The sequence below is a fragment of the Lacerta agilis genome, chromosome 4, assembly GCF_009819535.1.
Source record: "Lacerta agilis isolate rLacAgi1 chromosome 4, rLacAgi1.pri, whole genome shotgun sequence".
Lineage (NCBI taxonomy): Eukaryota > Metazoa > Chordata > Lepidosauria > Squamata > Lacertidae > Lacerta > Lacerta agilis.
Genome location: NC_046315.1, coordinates 72,739,609 through 72,764,136, shown reverse-complemented (window position 1 = coordinate 72,764,136; position 24,528 = coordinate 72,739,609). Strand labels below are relative to the sequence as shown.

Sequence of the window (24,528 nt, the reverse complement as noted above, 5' to 3'; positions counted from 1 at the left end):
AAGTTTAATAGCAAGGAAAGGCATTTCGCCAATACAATAGTCCCAGAATTTTGCCTTCTGTACCTAAGGTTCCAAGTGTGGTTCATGTCCCTGTAGAAGTCTGAATTTCGAGATGTCCTACTATAAATCCTGTTTATGTAGAATGTTCCAAAGCCCAGCAGTTCAGGGACAGCATCTTAATCTGTGAGAGAACTGTCTCCTCAAGGTGGCAGTCAGGACTTAATTTGAACCAGAATGCCCTGGTACTTTTTAAAGTCCTGGAGCAAGTAAAGAAGTAATAAAACAGATGTCTGTGCAAAGATCACTGCAGAGTAGCCACACATCAGTTATTTAAAAACAGGGGTCCCAGGCAAAATCAAAGCATTTGTGGCTTCCAGGCAGACTCAAGTCCTGGTATAGAGCGAGATGAGCGCTGCAACCCGAGAGTCATCCGCGACTGGACCTAATGGTCAGGGGTACCTTTACCTTATTAAGGAAAAGCGGGTCATTCCAGGATAAAATAAGAAACCAGGACGGTTTCTATAAATCTGATGCTGTCCCTGGAAAATAGGGACAACTTGGAGGGTCTGGAATCCCGAGGGTCGTCTAGTCCAACCCGCTTGCAATACGGGAATCTTTTTGCCCCACGTGAGGTTTCGAACCCATGACGCTGCGATTAAGGGCTCTTAAAAATGTAAGAAATAGTAACGCGGAGGAGGATGCTTAAGGGCGGGATGCCGAGTCTCTGACCACATAGCAAACAAAGCAATTCCGATGATCCCCTGCTGCTGGCGATTTGCCAGCTTAGGCATTTTTCTCAGGCCAGCCTCTCTCCTCCGCCGCCTCAAGGGGCCGCTGCTCTCGCAACCAAAAGCTCCCTCCAGACGGCTGGGCTTCTGCGCGTTCAGGGCTGCGGAGCTAAGCGCACGCAGCTCGGGGAGGCTTGGCTCCAAAATGCCCGCGTGCTGCCGCCGCTGCTGCTGCCGCCGGACGCCGCCGGTGTCCAGGGCCGCCGCGTGCCCCTGCTGGCTCTCGTGGGCGCTGCTGTGGTGCAGCTTGGCGTTGGCCCCGGCCGGCGGCTACGTGATCGTGAACTCGGTGTCGTGGTCCGTCACCAACGAGGTGGAGGAAGAGCTGCACAGCTCCTCGAACGAGGAGGTTCTCCCCGCGCTCCTGGAAGACACCACGGGCATCTGGAAGCAGAGCTACCCGGCCTCGGTGTACAAAGAGGAGGAGGAGGAAGAAGAGGAGGAGATGAGGTCCAGGCCGGGGGCGGCGAGGCCGAAGCAAAACTCGTCCCCTTCCCGCATGTTTTCCTACAGGAGAGCGAGCGCCAAAGGGGGGGCGGAGAGCCTCGCGCCCCACGAGCATGCGGCCAGGGCGGCCCGGTTCCTGATCCATTCCAGCAGCTGGGGATTCCTGGCCACGAGATCCGCTCAAGAAAAGGTACCACGCCTCTGCTAGAAACCTATATAGGCTATATATATATATATATTGTTGTGAATGTCCTCCACCGTCCTAAGAACTCTTGTTGAAGGATGTTCTGCTAAACGGGAATAATGATGATAGCACAGGAATGCTGTTTGGGAAGGGCTGTTTCAGTCCAGGCTTCTGTGCACTCCCACCCTGCCAATAGCATCTTGTCGCTGCGACAGGCGATTATTCTTGCTCCATGACAAACCTTCCGATACTAGTTATATAAATGGAACAGCTTTTAATGGATCGTTGCTGTCTCACTGGATAAATTGCAGGGGGGGGGGTGTTGTTGTTGTTTTACATCCTTAGTTAGGAGCCATTTGCAAGGGGCATCTTCTGACTGTTGAGGTAGAGGAGAAGTTTGCATATCTTAACTAAGGCTATACAACAGAGGAATTCTGTTGTATTGCAAGTCAAGTAATTTTAAAACGATGTAAAAGGTAGTTGAAATGTGGACCAAATTACTAAAAGGTGCACACTGTGCAAGATTAGTTTACTACAGTGACACCTTGTCACTTGTCAGTACAGTGTAGTGTAGTGATAAATTTTGAAGCTTAGGAGCTCATCTCGACAGTCCCCACAGCCACACCCCAATGAATATCCAAAAATGCAAATAACTGTGTTGATCTGTCATTACGGGCACAGGAGCATTTGTAGCATAATGCCAAATTTATCAGAATGCCTGCAATCCAATTTCCTGGAAGTAAGCTCCTATGTTTTACAGCATGGATTTAATTTGTACAACACCCTGAGCCTTAACAAAAGATCTCCAGTCATCTTAAATGCATCCTTTATTTTTCAGTTAGGCACACACAACCTTACAAAGAAGTGCTAACATTTAAACTGCTAGCATGGCTCTTCTTGATTGTTTTCCTCATTCTCTGACCCCCTCCATGCAAACAAACTTGAAAGCCTTGTATTAACCTCAGAGTAATTGCCAGAGTAAGAAGGCTCTGCCCATCACCCTAATGCTCCAGCAATACTCCCCTGCATACTGCCTTTTACTGTACCAGCATGGGCGTAGCTGGGGGAGGGGGCAGCTGTTCTCCCCTAGATCCACAAATATTACTGTAAAGTATTAAAAGTACTAAATTATCTGAGTACAAGTCATCTGTCCAAATCATCTGTCAGGAGAGCTATTTGCTGGCCTGGCCAGGACACTGGCCTGTTATACCTTCTGGGCTTCACGTGGCATGTGACCCTCACCTTTCCTGAGCCTGCTCCAGCTGAGGAATCACACATCTCCTCCCCTAGGTAGCCAGCCCCACCACGGGCTGTGGGTTCTTGCCTGCCTTCCCTCAGAACTGACAGCTGTAAGTTCTGGAATCCTGAGTTCAGGGGTGGTACGTCCCATTTTGCCACTTGACACAAAACAGGAAGTGCCACCCTGCTGTGCCACACCACCACCACCCATGGGACACTCCCCACCACTGCACCACCTGCCGGTGGCACTGCAGCTGTACCACCAGCTATGTCGTCACCACCACTTGTGGCCAAGATCTCACCCAGATCTCATGAGATCCTTTGCTGTCTTTGACATCTCGCAAGACTTTGATGAGATCTCGCAAGAGCTTGCAGGAAATCGGCACCTATCCTGGTACTGCTTCTCTGGCAGAGGTGAGGGCATGCCACTTCATGGGTGGGCTTGCCTTACCTGAGGTCATTATGGGCATGCACACCTTGTATCTGTTTAGCTGTGAGCACACGCCTTTATTTATTTATTTGTTTATTTTAATACAAGTTTCTCAATCTCCCAGATTTGCACAAAGCAGCAACCATTTGTGTGTTGCTCCAAGCCAGGAAACCTGAGATCCATGGGTACGGTATTTGTTTACATGTGGAAATATACCTCTTGTGATCTACCATGCTTGCACAAAAGAGTAGTCCAAAAATAAGTGATGCCTCATTCCAAAGTAGGTAAGGATTTGGAGCTGTTTACATGAAAGGCTGGCTGTCGCTTCATTTCCTCCCCCTTTCCTCCCCATCTCCTGTACCCAAGGATGTAATATTTTCAATATTATTGAAAAACATTGAAAGTACTCAATTATCTGAGGTTCTGCCTCCCCCAACCGAAGCCTGCCCTCCCAGTGCCCGTGATTCCCCAAGGAAAGCTCAACAACTTCGATTACCTAAAAAGAACTCAACAGCACTCCATTGCACGAAGTACACAGATTTTCCTAGTGAGCTGTGATCTTCTTTCAGGTAGTCTGTGGAACGTCTGTAAGAATACAAGTAAACATCGTACGGCATTTAACAAATTGCCACAGTAGGCAGAGAAATATTTGAGTGATCCAACGAGACCGTCAGCAATTTTCAAGTAGTTTATGAGGGGGAAAGTTTGGGAACCACTGTTCCAAACCACTGGGCCTTTGTGGATAGCAATGGTGGACCGTTTCTTGCAGTGCACTAAATGCGGCTGCAAAAAAAAATAGAAAACGTTGTATATGGACCACGTTGCACTGAGGCTTCTCTATCAAATCTAAAAGCATTTAAAACAGATATTTATGGAATGCTGCTTCAGTTATGATAGATGTGACTTCCAGTATAACATTCTACCTAAACTTGGGGTTGAGGGAAGGCTCCCCACAGCACCTAAAAATTGAACTCTTGCTACTCAGCTGAGGGTGGCTGGCAGTTAGCCACCCTATGTTAATACATTATGTACAAACATTATTTGTAACAGCAGGACATCATTGTTTTATTTCCATGGGGTGTATTTTAAAGCTCTCGCTTTTGAAATACATTGGTTTACATAAGTAGCTAATGTAAATATTTTCAGTGTCACCACAGAGAAGGATTTTATATGTAAAAAACAAAACACGCTATTTTCTATCTCCTATTGGGGTCCTCGTCTTATTTTTCTCCCCCTACATCTCAGCTTTATCCTCCCAGATAAAATTAAACACTTCTAGATTATGTTGGGTTCAGTGGAAAAGTTTCATGTGTGCTTTACAGTAAATATCCCCATTGAAGTTAGTGGCGTTTAATTTGCTTAACTTTGGCTCCATCATGCTGGTGTTTTCTTTTTTAAAGGGAAACGTGTGTAAGCACCAGCCTTTGCGGTCTCTAGAAGGCGCGGTTAAAGCAACCTTCTCTCTGTGTGACAGTGAAATGCAGCGGGTTAGTTGGTAACAAAAGGTCATTAATGAAATATTAATAAAATATAATAAAATATTCCCCATTGTACAATAGAAGTCTGTGCAGCAGAGGTCTGTAATACTATCTTAGGTCTCCGATAACAGTACTGTATTGGACTATAAAGCCTCAGGTATTATCATTTGTTTTCTTGCAAGGTCTTTCGGTAGAAGTGTGCAGACTTGATGTTAGATGAACGGTTGCCTGCAATTATACATAGCTCACGATTATTAAAAAAAAAAAAAGAACAGAAAAAACTTTGGACTTGTGCCCTTTAAAGCTGGAGATTTTCTTGCCTCAGAGTGAACTTAAAGCAGTTCTTTGAAACCTAGATGTAAGTTACAAAAAAGCATAATTTGCCACCAGATTTCCAAATAATGGGTTAAGACGTTTGGTATGAATTGCATTTTTAAAAAATGAACATTAACAATGTAAGGTTATTAATATATTTCTGAGCAACTGTCAGGTTTTTTTTAAATTACTGATTGCAGTGCATTATTAATCTGAAAAGTTTCCTCTTAAAGTGGAAGACAAATTGCATTTAGATATATAAGAAGTAGCATGTTATGTATGAGATGCATACAAGAAGGAATATTTGTTTGCACTTCAAATTTCTATTTTCTACCAAATTGTTTTGAAGTATTTGTTTTTTTGTGAGCTGCCTTAGGCTTTGCACAGTGGAAAAGCAGGATAAAAATCTCTTCTTCTTCTTCTTCCTCCTCCTCCTCTTCCTCCTCCTCTTCTTTAAACTGACATTCATTACTTTCCCTAGTGAATCATGTAAAATATAGTTAGGTGAGAATACTCAGAATTCTGTGTTAGAAATCTCTATGCCAGGCACCCCCAATATTTTCAGGCATTATTTTACATACTTGTTTAGAATATGATATAAAAAGCTGATGTATGTGTACATGAGTAAGAACAGGCTTCCTCAACCTCGGCCCTCCAGATGTTTTGGACTACAATTCCCATCATCCCTGACCACTGGTCCTGTTAGCTAGGGATCATGGGAGTTGTAGGCCAAAACATCTGGAGGGCCGAAGGTTGGGAATGCCTGCTCTATGCCATCTTCACAGAATTACAGTCCTCAAAGCAATATGAATCTTTACGGTATATATATTCAGTTTTAGAAAATCACCACAAACCTTAGTGATTCATGGAGAAACATCTTTTTATTATTATTAAAGAGGGTGTATTATTATTTGCAGTACAAATACCCCTTTTAAAATTATTTCTGCAAAGTGCCTGGTTTTATTTATCAAGTCTGGTTTAATCTGAAAAGGTGAGAAAGCAGGTGAACGATCTACCTGAGCAAGTGAGAGATACATGTGTGTGTGTGTGTATGTTATCAATTCTGATCAACAAGACATTTGCAACGCTTTCTAAGCACAACCTGCTTGGGATTTTTCAGATCCGGGGAGCACCGTTTGGGAATTGCTTATCTATTAGCGATGGCCCCACAGACAATAGCACTGGAATTCCTTTTTTTTATGTGACTCCAAAGGACAACACAGTAGCTGATCTGATGAAAAATTCCGTTGCTTCCCTGACATTGCCAGAGGCAGAAGGAGATATCTGCAGGTACAATGATTATGAGATCGTTAGGTGGTTGTATTACATAACATGAAGGGTCTTTTCAGCTTAAATCACAACAAATATGGTGCTGTTTACTCAATTGCTGTGGGATATTTACATTTTCTTGTAGCGTGCAGATGTTGGGCTTTCCCAGAGATCAAGCTGAAATGAGTTGTATTGCTGTTGTTTGCTGAGGAAAAGTGTTTTCCAACTCCCGAGTTTGTATATTCTAAGTGTAACCTATCAGATGGTGTCTGGGACGTCACTGGTGTTAAGTACCAAGACATGCACATCCACGCTTATGCCATTTTGTTAACATTTAAGAAAGTTGTTTGTGTTTGAAGCAGAGCACTTCACTGCTGTCATATTTAAGTGAAGACGTTCTGGTGTAGCCCCAGAGGGACTATATGTTTGATCTCAGAGCAGAGGCTGTTCGTGACACAAAATATACACACGGAGCACCCCAGGGTTGTGTGTGCTGTCATCGGCACAGATTGTGTCCATGCACCCACCCGTCTGGTTTTGAGGCCTGGAGGCAAAGCAAGCTCTGACAAGTACCCGGAACCAGAAGGCAAGAAGCCAAACACATTCTGAGAGCAGCTTGACCGTGACCAATTGCTCAGCCTGGGTTTTATAGGACCAGATGGGCCCCAACTCGCCCATTCTGTCATGCGACAAGTGCTGGGCAGCTTGGGGGATGAGTGATGGTAAAGGGAAGGACTCTTTTGACCCTTTCTCCACCTGCAGTTTTCCTTCCCCAAGTCATTTCCTCAGCTGCTCTCAGCAGACAGCATGCCAAAGGCATGCTTTCAAGAGCAAACGCACATCTAGAACGCTGTGAGGGCAAGGTGAAAAAGTAGTTGGGAGCGTCAACAGCAGCCAATGGGAAAGTAATGAAGCACTCCCTTCTCTGCTCAAACCCCTCCTTTCCCAAAGCTGGATTTATTTAGAAAAAGCGTCCAGGTAAATTTTATTTGTCAGTGCACATCTGAAATAGTGTTTATTTATGCCTGAATACATACAAACACTCTTTATGCCACTAACACACCGGCTTCTTTGATCTTCTCTTCTGCCTTTCTGCTGAAGAATTTTGCTTTCGCGATTACAGGCTGTTTGGGGATTTTCCTCATGCCAGGACTTCGTAGTAACCCAAGCATGCAACATCAATAACTGGAGCTAATCCTGCCTGATTTTTTGGCATAGTTGAGCCTCGTCTGCTCACTAACAGGTTTCCAGAGCTTACTCAGATTCACCGTAGAACAGAGGTGCTGGTTTTTCTTCAAGTGGTAGTCTCATACCAACTTTTTCGACATAACTAGGATGATATAGTTTGTCAAATTAATTATGTGGTGGTGCATACCCCCAGCATCACCATGGCCTCCAAGATACTCTGTTTCCTGGTCTTCCTTAGTCTGGAAGGCATCTTTCTGGGCCAGAGGCAAGAGGAAAGAGGGAGGCTTCTCCCGCGAGTAACCCAACCTGATGGTTGTTGCGGTTAGCTTTGAAAGTGCACATCATGCCTTGGGGCACATGGGAGGAACTGAATCCAGAGTCCGCCTTCCGCCAAAATAGGTGATCATTGCTATCAGACAGCTGCCATCTGTTCAGAGGGTTGAGGAAATCTTAGCACGTAGCAACAAGGAGAAATTAGCAGATGAAGAAACAAGCAGATTCAAAACTCTTTAACAATTCCATCTGCAGCATGCAAGTGGATGTGAACACAACTAGAAAAGGGAATTCAATCAAGTACAGGCATCACATTTTTAGAAGCTATTGGAATTTTAACTCAGAGCTTTGAAGTGGTGTGTGTGTGTGTAAGAAAGAGAAAGCTCTTTATCGCAAAAGCTGCAGCAGCAAGGAAGTTAACAGTGCCCAGAAGCATAAAGCCAAAGATCAAGAGAAGCTTTTCAGATTATGAATTTTGCTTTCAAGTGAGATTTAGTTTGATGTCCGTACCACACAGATTAGTAAAGCTAATACATGCTTACTAGCTCATATCCTTTAAGGGTGTGTTACGATTTATGGGCCACAGAGGATGCATGTAAGGTATGCAGTTGTGCTTTTCAAAACATAAATGAATGTGATGTGGGTTTCTGATAAATTAGCTGCAGTATTTATCTGTTAATATAGCTTTGCCTTCTGTACTGCTGTGGTGGGGGGTGGAGGGGATTCAAAATATTTGGGATCCTGGTTTGCATCAAGCTGAGTCATGTTTGAAGACACCCATATCATGCCAGCCATTGTTTGTCCACATATGCTGAACTATTTCGGAGTGAAGATTGCTTAACACTGGGTCTGAACCCATAAGAGGCTAAATGGGAAAATAAAAATGGTTAGGACAAAAAAAATTCCACGGAAAGTATTTCAAAAGGTTCAAACTAGGAGCTAATTTCCTGCTCCCTATGCTATCAGCATGCCTTCCAACATTTATCTGATGAAAATAAGGACGTCCTATTCATCATCATCAACAACAACAAGAATTTTACTATTTCTACCCCGCCCATCTGACTGGCTTGCCCCAGCCACTCTGGGCAGCTTCCAACATACTGTATATAAAAACATCCCAAAACATTAAACATTTAAAAACGTCCCTATACAGGGCTGCCATCAGATGGCTTGGGTGTCGGTCTGCTGACTAGAGGGAAATTTGAGCTAGGATACTGAACTAGTACACCATTATTTAGCCCTACTCTCTTGGGGACTCGTCTATAATTATTAGATATAACACTCCAATATCTGATCCTTTTCCTAATCTCTCTGACTGAGCCATTTGTTGGTGAGAGCTACCACCATGTTTTCCTTTTGCATTGCCAGACAGCTGGTTTTTGGCCTGCCTCAAGTCTATGCAAAAGTGGTGTAGAAGAAGGAATTCAGGTTGTAGTTTGCATGACAACCCATGCCCATCCATTTGTTTGCCTTGTCTATTCCGGGACATCAGTGCAGATTTTGAAACTGAGCTATCATGGCTTCTCCCCAAAAATCCTGGGAATGTCAGCCTTGAGAGGAACCTAGTTGTGGGGAGTAGAAAAGAACATGGCCTAGAAAGGAATGCAGCCCACAGGCTTCAAAAGGCTCCCCACCCTCACTTTTGAGTATAGATACTATGATGTATCCTCGAGTTTGATCCTAGTTCAGAGAAAGAGATTCATGGACCACTTTTATTGGTGCAGCCCTCCATGCTGAGGTCTGTTATAGTACACCTGCATAAATAATCTTAGAACTGTTTCATGGCAGCTATGAATGATCAGGTGAAACATTCAGTGAAACTCCAGCAGACACTAATAAATTTGATGTTGACAGTACTATCATGTAGGCACAGACTTTAATAAGCAGGTTGACAGGCTCCTTTCCTGAGTTGTTCTCAACTGGGAATTTGCATGAGTGAAAGAGTAGGAATAAGTAGGTGGAAAAGAAACACTTTTTTTCAACACATCCTCCACCTAGAATTGCACAACTGTTTTGTTTGTGTTTCTTCACAATCTGGAATTTATCCAGATGTTTAGGCTGTCGTTTTGTAACCTGAGAGTAAGCCCCACTGAACTGAGCAGGACTTACTTCTGAGAAGATACCAGTACATCTAGGATTACGCTTTAAAACTGGGGGCACTTCTGGACTGTTGCCATTTCAGGTGCGGATTCGCAATCGCATCCCAGCCGCATTCATGGTTGGCAATTAAAGCTGATTTGAAGGGTGTGCGCAACAAGCGGTTCCCTCCCCGCCCCATCTCCCCCCCAAACAGGTTACCTGGAAGCACCCTAGTTTAAGCGTAAGGACTGTGTTGTTGTTGTTGTAAGGACTGTTGTTGTTGTTCTTGTTGTTGTTAATTAAATTTATATACTGCTCTTCATCCGACGATCACAGAGCGGTTTACAATATAAAAGCCACAAAAATGCATAACATAATAACAAACAAAAACAATGTGCCCCCCTTCACCATTTTAAAGACTACAGACTGTTGAATTAGCCAAAGACCTGGATAATACTCAAACACCTCTTACATTGCCCCGTGACAGAAGTATCCCACCTGGTGACTCTAGATGCTTTTGGGACTACAACTCCCATCAACCTAAGCCATCAAGGTGATGGAAGATCCAACATCTTTTCAAGGGCCACCACAATGGGTTCTAGTGGTCTATGAGAATTTAGTACAAGCTTATTTCTCTCCACTGCGCTAAACTAAATGCTTTTCATAAAACAAGCACATTACAGTTGCCTAAAGAGGTAGAACATAGGAGAAAAACAAGCTATTCTAGGCAGATGGAAGCAGTATTCTTATATGATATAGCGAACACAGTGCAACATGCTTACTCGCAAGAAAGTGCGCCTAGAATGGCAGCCTGAACCAAACATAGTTCAAGTGAGGGGAAATTAATTCCAGTTTCTTATACTCAGAAATATATTGCTACGAGCAGCTTTTCAAATCTGTAAAGTTAAGGATGCAGTCCTATGCAAGCTTATTCGTGTGTAAGTATTATTATTGGTTGAATTTATATACCGCCTTATACCCGGAGGTCTCAGGGTGGTTCGCAGAATAAAAGCAAAATATAAAACAACAAAATACATACTCAAAATAAAAACACAACAATCGCCCCCCCCCCCAGTAAACACAATGTGACTTTGATTTATGCCTGCATAATAGGCAATGTGGGATAAAGTAGAAATGAACAATAAATAGAAGCTGGTATTAGTTCTGATGAGCCTGTTGTGATCTGTCCTTTGCTGGTATTGCTATATGTTAACCAATTGTTGAGGTTGTTCTTACGTAAAGAGCAACAAAGAGTTTAGCATAAATTTGGTATAGTAAGACAGATAACCTGAATCGTTGGGAGATCAGCGGTAGCAATACCTCTTGTAGCAAACCATTAATAAAACTATTTATTTCAGCAAGGGTTCTGATGGTGTTAAAAACAAATGGTTTGTATCCATACCTTCTTTTTGAGAATACAATGCTGGTTAATATTTGACGTGGGCATCTGTTTCTGTGTGTCAATGATTCCCTAATTTTTTTTTTATAACAGCTAATGGAATTTTGTTGAGAACCATTGCCTTCTGTGAGACAGGATATAGACGTCTTCATTCGCCCTTATATTATTGCCTCCTGACATCCATATCTATATCACTCATATCAGAATTCTGTAATATCTGCCCTTCACAATAAACTGGTACGGTCTGATCCATATTTTGAAGACTGCTTAAGTTTCCATATGTAGATCTGCAGGTACAGAATTTCTGAACTACAACTCCCATCAGCTCTAGCCAGTACAGCTGGCTGGGATTGATGGGAATTGCAGTCCACATGGAAGGTGCCATGTTAGCAAAGACTGGTTTACGCCATAATAAATTAGTTAATCTTTAAGGTGCCATATACCATAACATAAACACTTTTCTTTGATTACAGAAAAACAATCGTTGACCCTGATGATCCACGGTGTGTCAGACTTATTCTTACAGGGCAGATGGTGATGGTGCCTCTGGAAGAAATGGAATTTGCCAAGCAAGCATTGTTTTCTAGGTCTGTATGAATCTAAAGTTACTGTGCTAACAGGAGGGGTGGTGGGGTGAAATGTAAAATAAGGCATTTGGACCAAGAACTGAAGGAATAATACATGAGCATTGTCTCCCACCCCCAGAACGGAACTTCTCCCAAACGCATCTGCTGGCAAGAGCCAAATGTTTAATTGAAAACTAGCTGGCACAGCAACACAATGCTACTACACATGTTAGGACGCAGAACTAAGTCCTATTGAATTTAGTGGTCCTTACTCCCGGGTAAGCGTGGCTAGTATCGCAGCCCAACAGAGCAGCCCAAACAATAGGAAGCCAGGGTAATTTATGGCAGGGTAATTTGTGTCGTGTGTAATTTACCCCTATGGCATACTCAGTTCAAGAGTGGGGCTACCGCTAGCTTGAGCCGGTCTGAGCCTGTAAGGAAAAACAGTTTTAAATAGTTTTAAATAGTTTTAAAGCAGAGTTTTACTTACACCACCCTTTTTTACCACTGTAGTTTCCATTGGGTTGCTGGGTCCCATGGACTGAGCTGAAAGTTTGGAGCAGGAGTAAGTCTCCTCCTGCTTCCCCATGACCCATAACACCCCTTTTTCAGGATGCATCCTGGCCTTGTTTCAGCTGAGCCAGAATGGAGGACTTACAATGGCGTATCTACAGCTGATTAGGGACATTAGCCGAAGAGCCACCTCTTTCAACGCCACCCATCCTGCCAAACCTTGGTTTGGATTGCTCCCTTAGTCATACTTAGTACTTCCACCTGTGCTTAAAAAGAACGGGTCTGTGAAGTTTTCTGCTTGTCCCACCTGCTTTCCCCAGGCAAACCTACTGTTTGCTGCTGAATTGGAACAAACGCCAGTCCGCAGAAAACCTGATTGACATTTGCTCCAATTCGGCAGTAAACAGCAGGTTTCCCCCGGGGCAAAGCAGCAGGAAGGACAAGCGGAAATGTGGAAGATAAACACACTCCTACGTCTCAGTTTTCAGCGGGACTACTCTTAAGTATTACAAAGTCTGGATGCATCCCTGAACGTTTAGGGTTTCTTGTTGCTTGTGCCATGCACATACTTGGGCTTAAATATTCGCTGTCCTAAAGGATAGTAATTACTGCTAGTGTTGAAACTCGCATTATTTCCAAATAATTTTAGGGACCATAGGCTGGAAGAAGCCTTCTGGACCTGCCTTATTCTAACCTGTTGGACTACCTTTTGTTCTTCCAGGCACCCAGCAATGAGAAAATGGCCTCGCAATTATGAATGGTTCTTTATGAAATGAACATTGAACATGTCTGGCTTCAGAATTGGTATGGAGGAATTGCCCCCATTGCATTGGAGGAGTATTTCAAAGCAGTTCCCAGTAAAGCTTGATCAAACTTCCAAATAAGAGGATTCAGTGTTTCATATTTACTTTGGGGGGTGGGGTGGGGTTCAACTGTTTTATATTCTATGGTACCAGGCTATTTATTTAACAGTATTTTGCACAAGTACTTAAAATGGCTCCATCTCTGTTAATGGAGTAGGTTGACACAGTATGGGCCTTTGAAATGAAAATGAATGTTAAGGCTGGAGACAGATGATACTAGACTCTTCTTTAAGGTGTTTAAATATTCCTGGATTTTTTATGAACATGTATACCACAGGGTGTGCTCATTATAATTTTGAAACTGGACAAGAATCGTGACCCAAATGAAGTGGCTGTTATGTATAAATGGTGGTTATATTACTGCACCTAGTTGTTCACATGAATCTCTAAAGAGCTGCTTAAAGTATGTACAGATTTTTAATTAAGTTGACATATAGATTCCACCTTTCCTTAGGCACACATTTGTCTTTAATTATCTTACAAATGCTATACTCTTAAGATGCTTTCAATATGGTTTTGGGACAACTCTGTATCCTAACATGCTTTTCTGGAAGGACTAAAGAAGAAGTCTTTAACTTTGCTTTAACCATTCAGATTGTGGCTGCATTAACATTTAACTGTTGCCTGGTATGTGAGCATTTAGTGTTGGGCTCATGGACACCCCTTCCCTTCTCTTTCTGCAGTATGAGATTATTAGAAGCTTTTGCTTTGATTTTCAGTGGGCAATGATTGGTTATGTCCGGACCTGGGTGTGCTGTGTGCTTAGTGTAGCTATGGTCTATTGAAGCAAGCCAACTGCAAATCATGGTTAATGAACTTGGGTTGTTTCAGTACATCATAGCTAACACTAACCATGGCTCATAGTTCAGTGGAGAGTGCACTGTTTTATTGTTTGGCAGAGACCAGGCACTGCTGGTTTTCCCCGCCTCCAGGTTGCTTGACATAATAGGATTTTCAAAATGTCTTAAGGGCCATCCATGTGTTGGGATAAAGCCAAAATGTACTTGTAATTGTAACTTTTGCCCAATAGCCGAACGGGGAGGATATAGATTTTTATTCTTCTCAAGGTGCCATAGAAATGTGGTCAAGCAGTTGCCCACAGGAAGCCCACAAGCACAACAGCAGTCTCCCAACTTATGCTCTAGGCTACACTGGGAAGAAGGCAGGCCATGCCTAACACATTGCCATAATCTTACCTAGAGATACTCATTTCTAGCATATTCCCTCCCCCCCCCCCATTAAATGTTACGGATACATCCACACCATACATTTAAAGTACATGATGTCGCCGAAAGAGTCCTGGAAAACAGAGTTATAGCCTCAGTTACAATTCCCCAGCACCCTTTAAACGACAGTTGCCAGGAACCAAGTGCCACATAACGAAGAAACCCCACACACACACACACAAAGAGAATCCTGAGAACTGTAGTTTGGAAAGATTGGGAGTTCGTCGCTCTGATGGATAAACTACAGTTCCCAAACACTTGGGAAAGGGGAAATTGATTTATTATTTTAAACATATATCATGTATACAGCCCAAGGACAATTTGATAAGTATTTAATGTTTGATTTTTGTGTGTCTTTAATATTTTGTTGGGAGCCGCCCAGAGTGGCTGGGGAAACCCAGCCAGATGGGTGGGGTATAAATCATAATTATTATTATTATAAAATAAATAAAATAAAAAAATCTTTCCAGTAGCACCTTAGAGACCAACTAAGTTTGTTCTTGGTATGAGCTTTCGTGTGCATGCACACTTCTTCAGATACAACTTAGTTGGTCTCTAAGGTGCTACTGGAAATAATTTTTATTTTATTTTTGTTTTGACTATGGCAGACAAACACGGCTACCCACCTGTAAACTATTATTATTATAACCCCTGATCATACCTACCCAGAAGAGAGCCCTATTGAATTCAACGAGGCTTACTCCCAGGTTTGTGGGGACTGCAGTTTTAGGCTGCGATCCTACACACTTGGGCGCGAGCCGGACTGAATCCATGGACCTGAGTAGACAGGGATGGGGTTTCCTGTGCGCGCGCGCAGCCCTTTGCTTTCTCCCCTGGGGAAGAAAAAAAAGGGCAGGGGCCAGGGGGGCGGTCCCCAAACGAGCGCGCGCCGCGCGCCAGGCTTCATTTGAGGGCGGCTTTGCTTGGGCTCAGGAAGGAGGCCTGGCCGCAGAGTCCCCGCCTCTTTGCCTGCCTTTCTCCTGGCTTGGGCGGGCGAACAGGGCCGCCTCCCAGGGAAGGAAGGAAGGGGCGGGAACCCGGAGGTTGCCGCTTGCGCCGGCGCTGCCGCCTCTCGGTGCAGGCGGGCTGGGAGCTCCATTCGCCAGGCGCACGCGTGTGTCGGGTTTGCCATGGTGCTGTTGCGCCGCGTGGCGCTGCCTCTGCTGCTGGCGCTGGCGGTGGTGGGTTGCCCGCGGGTGGCCTGGTCCCTGGTGTGGTACACGGCCTGGGTGACCACCATGTACACCGACCCCGGCACCAACCGCACGGTGCAGGAGAGCACCGAGAGCGGCCGCTACGGCGACGGCTCGCCCAAGGACAACGCGCAAGGCCTGGTGGGCATCCCCGGCGGCAGCGGAGCGGGGAGCGGCCGCACATGGAAGGCTGCGCGCCGGGGATCGACTACGAGATCCCCAGGCCGCCCGGAGCGCAATCCGCGGGGGACGCCTCCGTCGTGGATCGCTCTGGTGGCGCACGGGGGCTGCAGCTTGAAGGACAAAATCGCCAACGCCGTGAGGAAGCGGGCAGCTGCCGTGGTGATCTACAACGAGCCCAGGTTTGGCAACTCCACCCTAACCATGTCCTATAATTACGGTGAGTGATGCTGAAAGGGAAGAAGAGTTTGGGAAGTGGCAACTCGGGTAAGCTTGGAGTGGAGGGGACCTTTGGGGTTTGGCGCATCGTGTATTCCACATCAAAAGTGGGGAACAAGGCTGCAGAAAACTTCCCTGAAAGCAAGTGCCGTTGGAATTGTGGGCTGTGTGTGGTGTGTCGTGTGGCAGGCAGTGCCACAAGGCTGCACACAGGTGGCGGGTGCTACTTTTGAGTCCCATGTGAAAGCACACTTCTCTGGCCCAGTCTGCCCAGTTTGTATTGTGCTTGTTTCAGATAATATATTCAAAAAGTTCTCTCCCACACCTGTAGGGATGGTCTGTTTTATGCCTCATTTGTGTAGGCAAGGTCTTACTTTGGACCAAGCATCCCTCACATCCACAGGTATGGCTGCACATGTGGAGCAGCAGAAGTTGACTTGAGTAAGAACAAATTAGCTCTGCTGCATCAAACCAAAGGCAGCCCAGCACCTTAGTTTGTGTTTGTTTGTTTGTTTTCTGTCCATTTCTTTCCTCCAAGAAGCTCGAGGAGGAATGATTGGCCCCCCCTCCCTTTATTTTGTCTTTAACATTTCCCTATGAAGTAGGTTTTGGTGATACAGTGACTGGCCCAAGATCTACCAGTGAGGTTTAAAGGGTGGGGATGTGGACCTGGTCCTCTCATCACGCTCCTCACAGTGCCGCCACACAGTTGTCAACTGAATGACTCCCAATAAGTTCACAGATAGGGATGAAGCCTTTGCCGGTTGCTGATCTTAGCAATTGGTTTTCAGTGGTACACTGCTGTGGACGTACTATATCTTTAAAGCACTTTTGAGGCACATCTACAAAAGAATTCTGGGCACTATAGTTTTTCCTTCATAAAGTTAAAATTCCCAGTAAACCTTAACCAACTACAGTGCCCAGAATTCTTTGTGGGAGGAAATGTTTCAAATGTGCTTTAGCTGAGCTATTGGTTGGATGCCTTTAAAGGCAGTGTGTACACAGTATTGCCTTTGAATGGAAGTTCTGTGTAGCCATCGTTTCTTACATCCATTATTCGACTTATCCACCAATAAGTTTAGCATTCTATTAAAGGTAAAGGTACCCCTGACCGTTAGGTTCAGTCACGGACGACTCTGGGGTTGCGGTGCTCATCTTGCTCTGTAGGCCAAGGGAGCTGGCGTTTGTCCACAGACATCTTCTGGGTCATGTGGCCAGCATGACTAAGCCACTTCTGGCAAACCAGAGCAGCACACGGAAACACCGTTTACCTTCCCGCCGGAGTGGTACCTATTTATCTACTTGCACTTATACCTGCTTTCAAACTGCTAGGTGGGGAGGAGCTGGGACCGAACAACGGGAGCTCACCCCGTTGCGGGGATTCGAACCACCAACCTTCTGATCGACAAGCCCTAGGCTCTGTGGTTTAGACCACAGCGCCACCCGCATTCTATTAAAACCACGTAAATGTGAGTGTAGGCTGTTGCTGCATCTTGTGATAATGAATCCCATAATTAATTACACACTGTGTGAAGAAATACATCCTTTTGTCTGTCCTGAATCCAGGTCCTAGTTATTGTGCAAGAATAAAAAATATTTCTGTATACTGTGCATAATTTTATTTCCCACCCACCCCCCATTAACTTCTTAGCATGGAAATGGAAGCCTAAAAAGCCTCAAACTAGGAAGTACTTTACTACAGAGCTACATACCAGTAATCAGGAGTGCATACTGTGAACTGCCCTGAGACCTCCAGTTATAGGACGGTATTCAATTAATAATAATATAATATAATATATAGTAATAATAATAATACTGCATTGCAGTGAACCAAGAGGAGCAACGGAAGCTGTGCAAAAGTTACGCCAGGTTTAAGGGAAGGTAAACTCCTTACTCAGGGATCATTTGCCAAGTCTCTGGAAATAGGAACGGGGCTGAGCTTGTGCAGCAGGTTTGTTTGGAGATGTGATTTGGTTTAGCAGGTTTGACACAGAAACAAGAGCAGCTGTGGGGAGGAGCAAGGAAATGAAGATGCTGAATGGGAGGCCTACAAAGTTGTATTGTTCCCTTTTATGACAATGTGATATAGGACTTTTCAAATACAGTGGTACCTTAGTTTACAAACTTAATCCATTCCGGTCTGTTCTTAAACCGTTCTTAAACCGAGGCGCGCTTTCCTTAATGAGGCCTCCTGCCGCCGGCCCTTCCACTGTTCGGATTCCTTTCTTAGACCGAGGTAAAGTTCTCAAACCAAGACATTATTTCCGGTTTTGCAGAGTTCGTAAACCAAACCGTTCTTAAACAGGGCTGTTCTTAAACCAAGGTACCACTGTAGCTGAAAGAGAAAATGGTCAGTTCTTCTGTATAAAACACAGAATACAGAAAAGCAAGTTGTTTGGAACTAGTTATTTCAAAACACAGTAGCTTCCTGGATCCATATCCTGTATGCCTGTTACCTGTTTGCAAGTTCCTCTAAATATTTTTTTGGCTTTGTAGCTTGTGCAATTACACAAGAGGAGTAGGAAAGAAGCCTTAGCAGGCAGATACTATGTATGCTTTATAGGACACAGCATTCCATCAGCTTTCAAAAATAAATGTTCTGTACTCAAAACGACCTGCATAAAGATGCTGAGCATGATTTTAACTAACATTTTTTTTTGTGAGGAGAAGTATAAAACCTCTTCTTGGGTGCATTTTGGTGTAATGGAGTGGAAAGCAGCATATGAAGTGATTGCAAGAATTGTTTGGGGAAAACAGCCTCAAGGAGACTGCATATGTATGATTCATCGCAGCAATATTTCAGGTTTCCTAAGCATTAAAAAACTCTGTGGCTTGTTGAAAGCAAGACATAATGGAGCCAGATTGCATGAGCAGATGGGGGCATCATGTACGATAGAAGCCTGGTAACATACAGGTGCACTTTTGCATATTGGGTTGAAGGAGGACACAGGAAAACCAGCTTGGGTGCCATTCAGATAAGAAAGAAAACTACACAGCAATAATAGAATAAAAGCACAACACCCAAAGCTAAGGACAGCAGAGTTAAAACGTTAAATATAAGATCAAACACCAAGAGAAATAAGAAAATGTTTTCGCTTCCAGTCTAAAAGTTATAGGGCAGCATAACATTCCTAGTGTGGATTTCATAGCCAAGGTGCTTGCCGTGATCTCTATTATTCCCAAGTGAAATTTCAGTGGTAGGTTGACATATAACAGGGCTTTCAAAGATTATCTGCTACGGGCAAATCTCTATGGGAGGAGGTGGTCCTTCAGATTCTGGTAATGTGGCTCTAAGGGATGCGGGTGGCGCTGTGGTCTAAACCACTGAGCCTCTTGGGCTTGCTGATCAGAAGATCAGCGGTTAGAATCCCCATTACAGGGTGAGCTCCCGTTGCTCTGTCCCAGCTCCTGCCAACCTAGCAGTTTGAAAGCACACCAGTGCAAGTAGATGAATAGGTACCTCTGCGGCAGGAAGGTAAACGTGTCTCCGTGTGCACTGGCACTCGTCACTGTCCTCCAAGCACCAGTAGCGGTTTAGTCATGCTGCCCACATGACCTGGAAAACTGTCTGTGGACAAATGCCGGCTCTCTCGGCCTGAAGGCGAGATGATAGCTGCAACCCCATAGTCGCCTTTGACTGGACTTAACCATCCAGGGGTCCTTTAACTTTACCTTTACCAATCTACACACTGATTGTTTCCCATCGCCTTTTTGTGGGGGACCTCTTCTTCTGTCCTGGCTTTTGTTCGGTGGGGGAATTGCACATGGTTGGTTGATGTCTAGCTTGTAGCCCTGAGGCCAGAGTTTCATGAGCAGAGAAGTATTAAGTTCTCTTCCCCAAGCCCCAAATGCTACGTATATGGAAATTAGAGATGAGGAAGGCTGATAAATGTAGGAACTGGTTGAAGGAAGCGGTGGCCTCTTTCTTCTTTGATTAAAAACAAGCGTAGCAAAATCTGGATTGCAACATTTGAGCAGCTATGATTGACATCCTGATAACTTAAGAGGCCAGGATACGAAACTGCTTCTTAAAAGTAGGTCAGTGGAATTGTTTATATGCACTATATATTTTTCTTTTCTCGAATGCAGCCCTTCTCTGTGTTGTGAAATTAGTTATTGCAGCTGCAATGTCTGCAATCACTTTAGTCAGTGTTGAAGCATTTGCAAAATCAGAATATTGTCAGTTACAAACTTCATGTGGAGGAGGGATGTTTTTCTTATTGGCTTACTTATAGCAAAACAATGCTGTTGATCTTATTCCTTCTCTTCTGGGTTTTAAGCATACATATAGGAAGCACAGTAAAAGTTGAGCCCAAGTGCATGCTATTTAAAGTTTGGGAACAGGTGGGTGGCAAGTAAACATAGTTACATTGCAGGTCTATCACCATCATTCATTGTATTTATATTTTCAAAACGAATCTTAATCTCAAGCTAAATTTATGCATGATATGGCCTCTCATCCTTATGTGTAATCTTGCTTGGGCTGTCGGGTATGGCAATCTCAAGAAGCCAATAATCCAAAACAACAAAAGGTTTAGTAGAGAGGGAAACTCAAAATATCAAGACACTCTTACAGTCCAAATGTCTCTTGATTGCAGACTTATAAACCATTTCACAACAAGAATTTACCAAAGTGGTATAAAACGAAATAAGATGAAATACAAAATATTACAGACGGAAGACCATACCCTCCCCCGCCAAAAAACAACAACCCCAAATTGGCATGTGGGAATTTTGATAACTCTCAAATAGAAGGAGGACGTGTCAGGAGATGAACACCACAGAATGTTATAGAGTGAAAAGATTCCTGGATTCTAAGATTTTATTATGACTTTGTTTTCTCTATTATAAGGGGGAGAGCATGGCAGTTGTAGGACTTGGTCTTGCATCGTATCCAACAACATGCTGGGTGGGATCTTGAAGGAAAAGCTACAGCAAAATTACTTCTTGTGTACTTAACTTTATGTTTGCCTGGATTTCATACAGAGATTTAAAAAGTTGTGCAAGAGCCCACATGACTCCTGTTTTTCTTTCCCCTTGACAGGTACTGGCAATGCAGTTGTAATTATGGTTGGATATCCCAAAGGCATGGAGATCTTGGAACTGGTGCGAAGAGGGATACCAGTGAGGATGTCTATTGGTGTTGGCAAGCAACACGTGCAAGATATATCAGTGGACAGTCTGTTGTATTTGTATCGATTGCATTTATCACCATGATGATCATATCATTGGCGTGGCTTATATTTTTTTATATACAGCGCTTCCTCTATAGTGGATCGCATTTTAGAAGCCAGGTAATTACATGGGTGATTTTTTCTTCTTCAATTTCTTTAGTGAAAAACGTTTGCTTGTAATTAGGGCTGTGAATCCTGTACTTGGTATAGAGAGAAGCAGTTGCAATGGTTATGATCTGAGTCTTACCTTCATGTGCATCTTGCACATTTACTAATATCCTGTGCACATTCCCATTTCATGTGTTAACTGGGCCGACATAGGTGCAGAATTGCTTTTGCGCCTTTCAGTTAAAGGAACCCTTAGATCTTGGATAAGTGGAGTTGTTAGATTACTCAGCGTTTCAGGTGGTTTCCCATATAATCTCATTTAAATATGTGTGGTACATATAATCTCATTTAAATACAGTATGCACTACCGATTGAATTGGTTTTGTGTGTGGTTTTTTTTTTTTTTAGGGCCATAGAGAAGAAACCATAAAAGCAATTGGCCAGCTTTCACTGCATATTGTAAAGCATGAAGATAAGGTTAAATCCTAATGTAGATAGAAATGTCAATCATTAGCACAGTTTCTTCAAAATGAAATGAAAGATAGCTTGGTCAGAAGAGCATGAGGCTCTTATTCTCAGGGTCATAGGTTTGAGCCCCACATTGGGCAGAATATTCCTGCTTTTCAGGGGATTGGACTAAATGACCCTCGTGGTCCCTTCCAACTCCTCAATTCTGTGATACTATGAACTTCCATTGCCTGGTTACATACACGGGTAGGTGTATGTAGAATCTCATTGGTTGCTCCATACACCCAAGGGAACTTTTATCAATAGCAGCTTGTGATGACACATGGTAAACTGCTTCTGAAACCAATGAGCTTTATTTAAAAAAAGTCTGTGATATGGTAAAAACAGAACAATAATAATAGAACAAGCATTCCAGAATGCAAACCCAAGGTCTTAGGCATGCCTAACGTATCTTTTAAAAATAACAACAACACGCTGTTTCTGAGAAAGGGAGTCTCATGTTCTTGTTTGCTCTAAAACCCTAGGTCATGAGTCTATAATTTGTTCAGTGCACCACATAATTGTACAAGAAGACACACAAGTACAAATTTATACACAATTGTTCTTAGTTATGGGAACTCTGAATTTCTGGCTATAATATATCAGTTGGACTTTGCAATAAGTATATTTGTGAAGATGATCTAACTGATACCAAATGCTAATATGACTGAGCCACACCTGGATACTTCCTACAGCAGTGTTCATAATTGCCCAGAGTTAATGGGTTTCTCTGGGCAGAAGTGTTGGCTCTTTCTTGCTGTTGCTACTTGGCTGAATTAACCATTTTATAGCTATGTATTTTAGCATCAAGTGTCCTGATCATCATATGAACCGTATGAGTGGCTTAAGAGGTTGCATAAAATAAATGCTCACATATATATATATAGCTAAGTTGGCCAAATCTGCTGATGCCAAGCAACATAATTGGTTGTGGCTGAACTTTATAGTCCATCGTTCTGAATAATTTCGTTTACTTGATTTCTGCTCCTGACTTAGAAACTACAAATATTCTAACATAATTCTCACTCTATTTGAGTATCAATGGGAATTTCTGGTAAGACCTGTATGGAATGCCTCATGTAGCTTGTTGTACTTCCACTTGGCTTGAAAATGATCAGCTCACTACTTTCCAGCCAATTTTGTAATCTGTTATGGTATTTCAACATTTAGAATTTGAGTTGGCCGCTTTGCAGATGCAAAGATATTTGCTGTATATTCTTAACATGGTATTTCAGATTAAGTTAGTCTGTTGTATCATTTGTGCCCTCTGTACGTTGCATTTCTTTAGAAATTTCTTGTCCTGGTATCTGAATCGCTTCCCTGTTTATTTTCAAAAAGTAGCTGCAGAAGACTCAGATACTTAGTACCTGTATTTTACAAGTTGTGCAAGGCTTAACTTCAATACAGTATCAACTGTACTTTTCTTCTTCTACAGGGCTTGAATGTCGATGCTGAAAATTGTGCTGTATGCATTGAAAACTACAAACCAAAGGATATCGTTCGAATCCTACCTTGCAAGTAAGCTTATTAAAATTTGCTTCAGTGGGTATCATTACTTGGGAACTATTTATCAAAACTCATTAAAAAAGAGTCCCATTGTTTTTAAGACTGGAGAAAGATAAGTGCACAGTAGCTTTTTTATTTAGTTTTCATTCAAGCCTATAAACTCGCAGATAATGCATCCTTGTTTTGTACAATGCTGGCGATAGGGAGGCATTCGTTCAGTTCTTCCAACTTCGTGCCCTAAAAACAGGGATGAGGAACTTGTGGATGCTGGACTGCGTTTTCTGACAAGTTGTCCAGAGTGGGTTCCATGAAGTGGGTGCCACTACATTGAAATGCCCTGTTACGAGTAGATTGTCAAAACCAACCTCAGGGGCATGGGCTGCCAGCAGAAGGGTCTTTCCCAGTTTGGGGACTGAATAGGGCACTATGGGAGATGGCAGCTTCTCAATTACCAGGTCCTAAGTTTTTAGGGAAATATACATCAATATCTATCTTGGCTTGCTAGCAAATTAGCAGCCAGAGCAGATCCTTCAAAGGGGGGCATTATATGCTGATGATACAGGGCCTCATTCAGTGGTCCGTGCGCCACTGTTACTACAGATTTAATTTCTGTGGGAGTTTGAATTGCATAGTTACCCTGGATTTTGTCAATGTGGGGGGTTGTTTTCGGCCTGCTCAGCAACACTGCAATGCTGCCTTATCAAAATTTTGCTTTAGATAAGCTTTTTGTTCCTTTAATTTTGCCAATTTCATTGCATAAAAGAACAGTCCTTATATTTGATTTCAAAACTATGATGTCTCTTCAGGCACGTCTTTCACAGGCATTGCCTCGATCCCTGGCTGCTGGAACACAGAACGTGTCCAATGTGCAAACTAGATGTCATCAAAGCTCTCGGATATTGGGTAGGTTGGAAATGTGTAACATAAATCTGTGATAAGGCTCTAGGCATCCTGTTTGGGGCCAAGTAATACCTGCGCCAGCCAAGCATCCAGCCAACCATGGCATATTACTTTTTGCAGGGAGGAGCCAAAGCTGGTTTTAAACTCGAGAAGGTGCCTGGGGTGGGCTGTCATTATGGTGAATTCAATTCTGCACAATCAGAAGTCGCAAATCTGTCTCGTTGAACTTCACCAGTGAAAACTAGGTACATGTTGACGAAACAATCTGGCAAGAGCAGCCAAACCAAGATCAAAACTCAATACTGCTGACTGCAAAGTACCAACTTGCCTCGGCACACACCCACCCCCCAAACATATACATTCTGTCATATATTCTCATTGTGTAGGACCAAACCTTTTTAGAAAGAAAGACTCGGGCTCCTCCTTGTCTCAGTGGCTCATTTCCTAAATCACTGTAGTTTGGCAGACATTCAGCTCCTCAGTG

At 43.4% G+C, this 24,528-nt stretch overlaps 2 protein-coding genes across 2 annotated transcripts; both read left to right on the top strand.

The window, feature by feature from the left end:
- Nucleotides 1-933: 933 nt before the first annotated feature.
- On the top strand, nt 934-13,488 carry CREG2 (cellular repressor of E1A stimulated genes 2). Its single transcript, XM_033146389.1, is given in 5 exon segments — nt 934-1,425; nt 6,002-6,171; nt 11,563-11,676; nt 12,890-12,936; nt 12,939-13,488. Coding segments are annotated over 5 exon segments (921 nt in total). The 3' UTR covers nt 13,037-13,488.
- Nucleotides 13,489-15,344: 1,856 nt separating this feature from the next.
- On the top strand, nt 15,345-24,173 carry RNF149 (ring finger protein 149). The gene is given in 8 exon segments (XM_033147603.1): nt 15,345-15,615; nt 15,618-15,697; nt 15,699-15,850; nt 20,894-21,010; nt 21,013-21,143; nt 21,540-21,608; nt 23,074-23,156; nt 23,951-24,173. Coding segments are annotated over 8 exon segments (981 nt in total). The 5' UTR covers nt 15,345-15,387; the 3' UTR covers nt 24,072-24,173.
- The last annotated feature ends 355 nt before the right edge of the window (nt 24,174-24,528 follow it).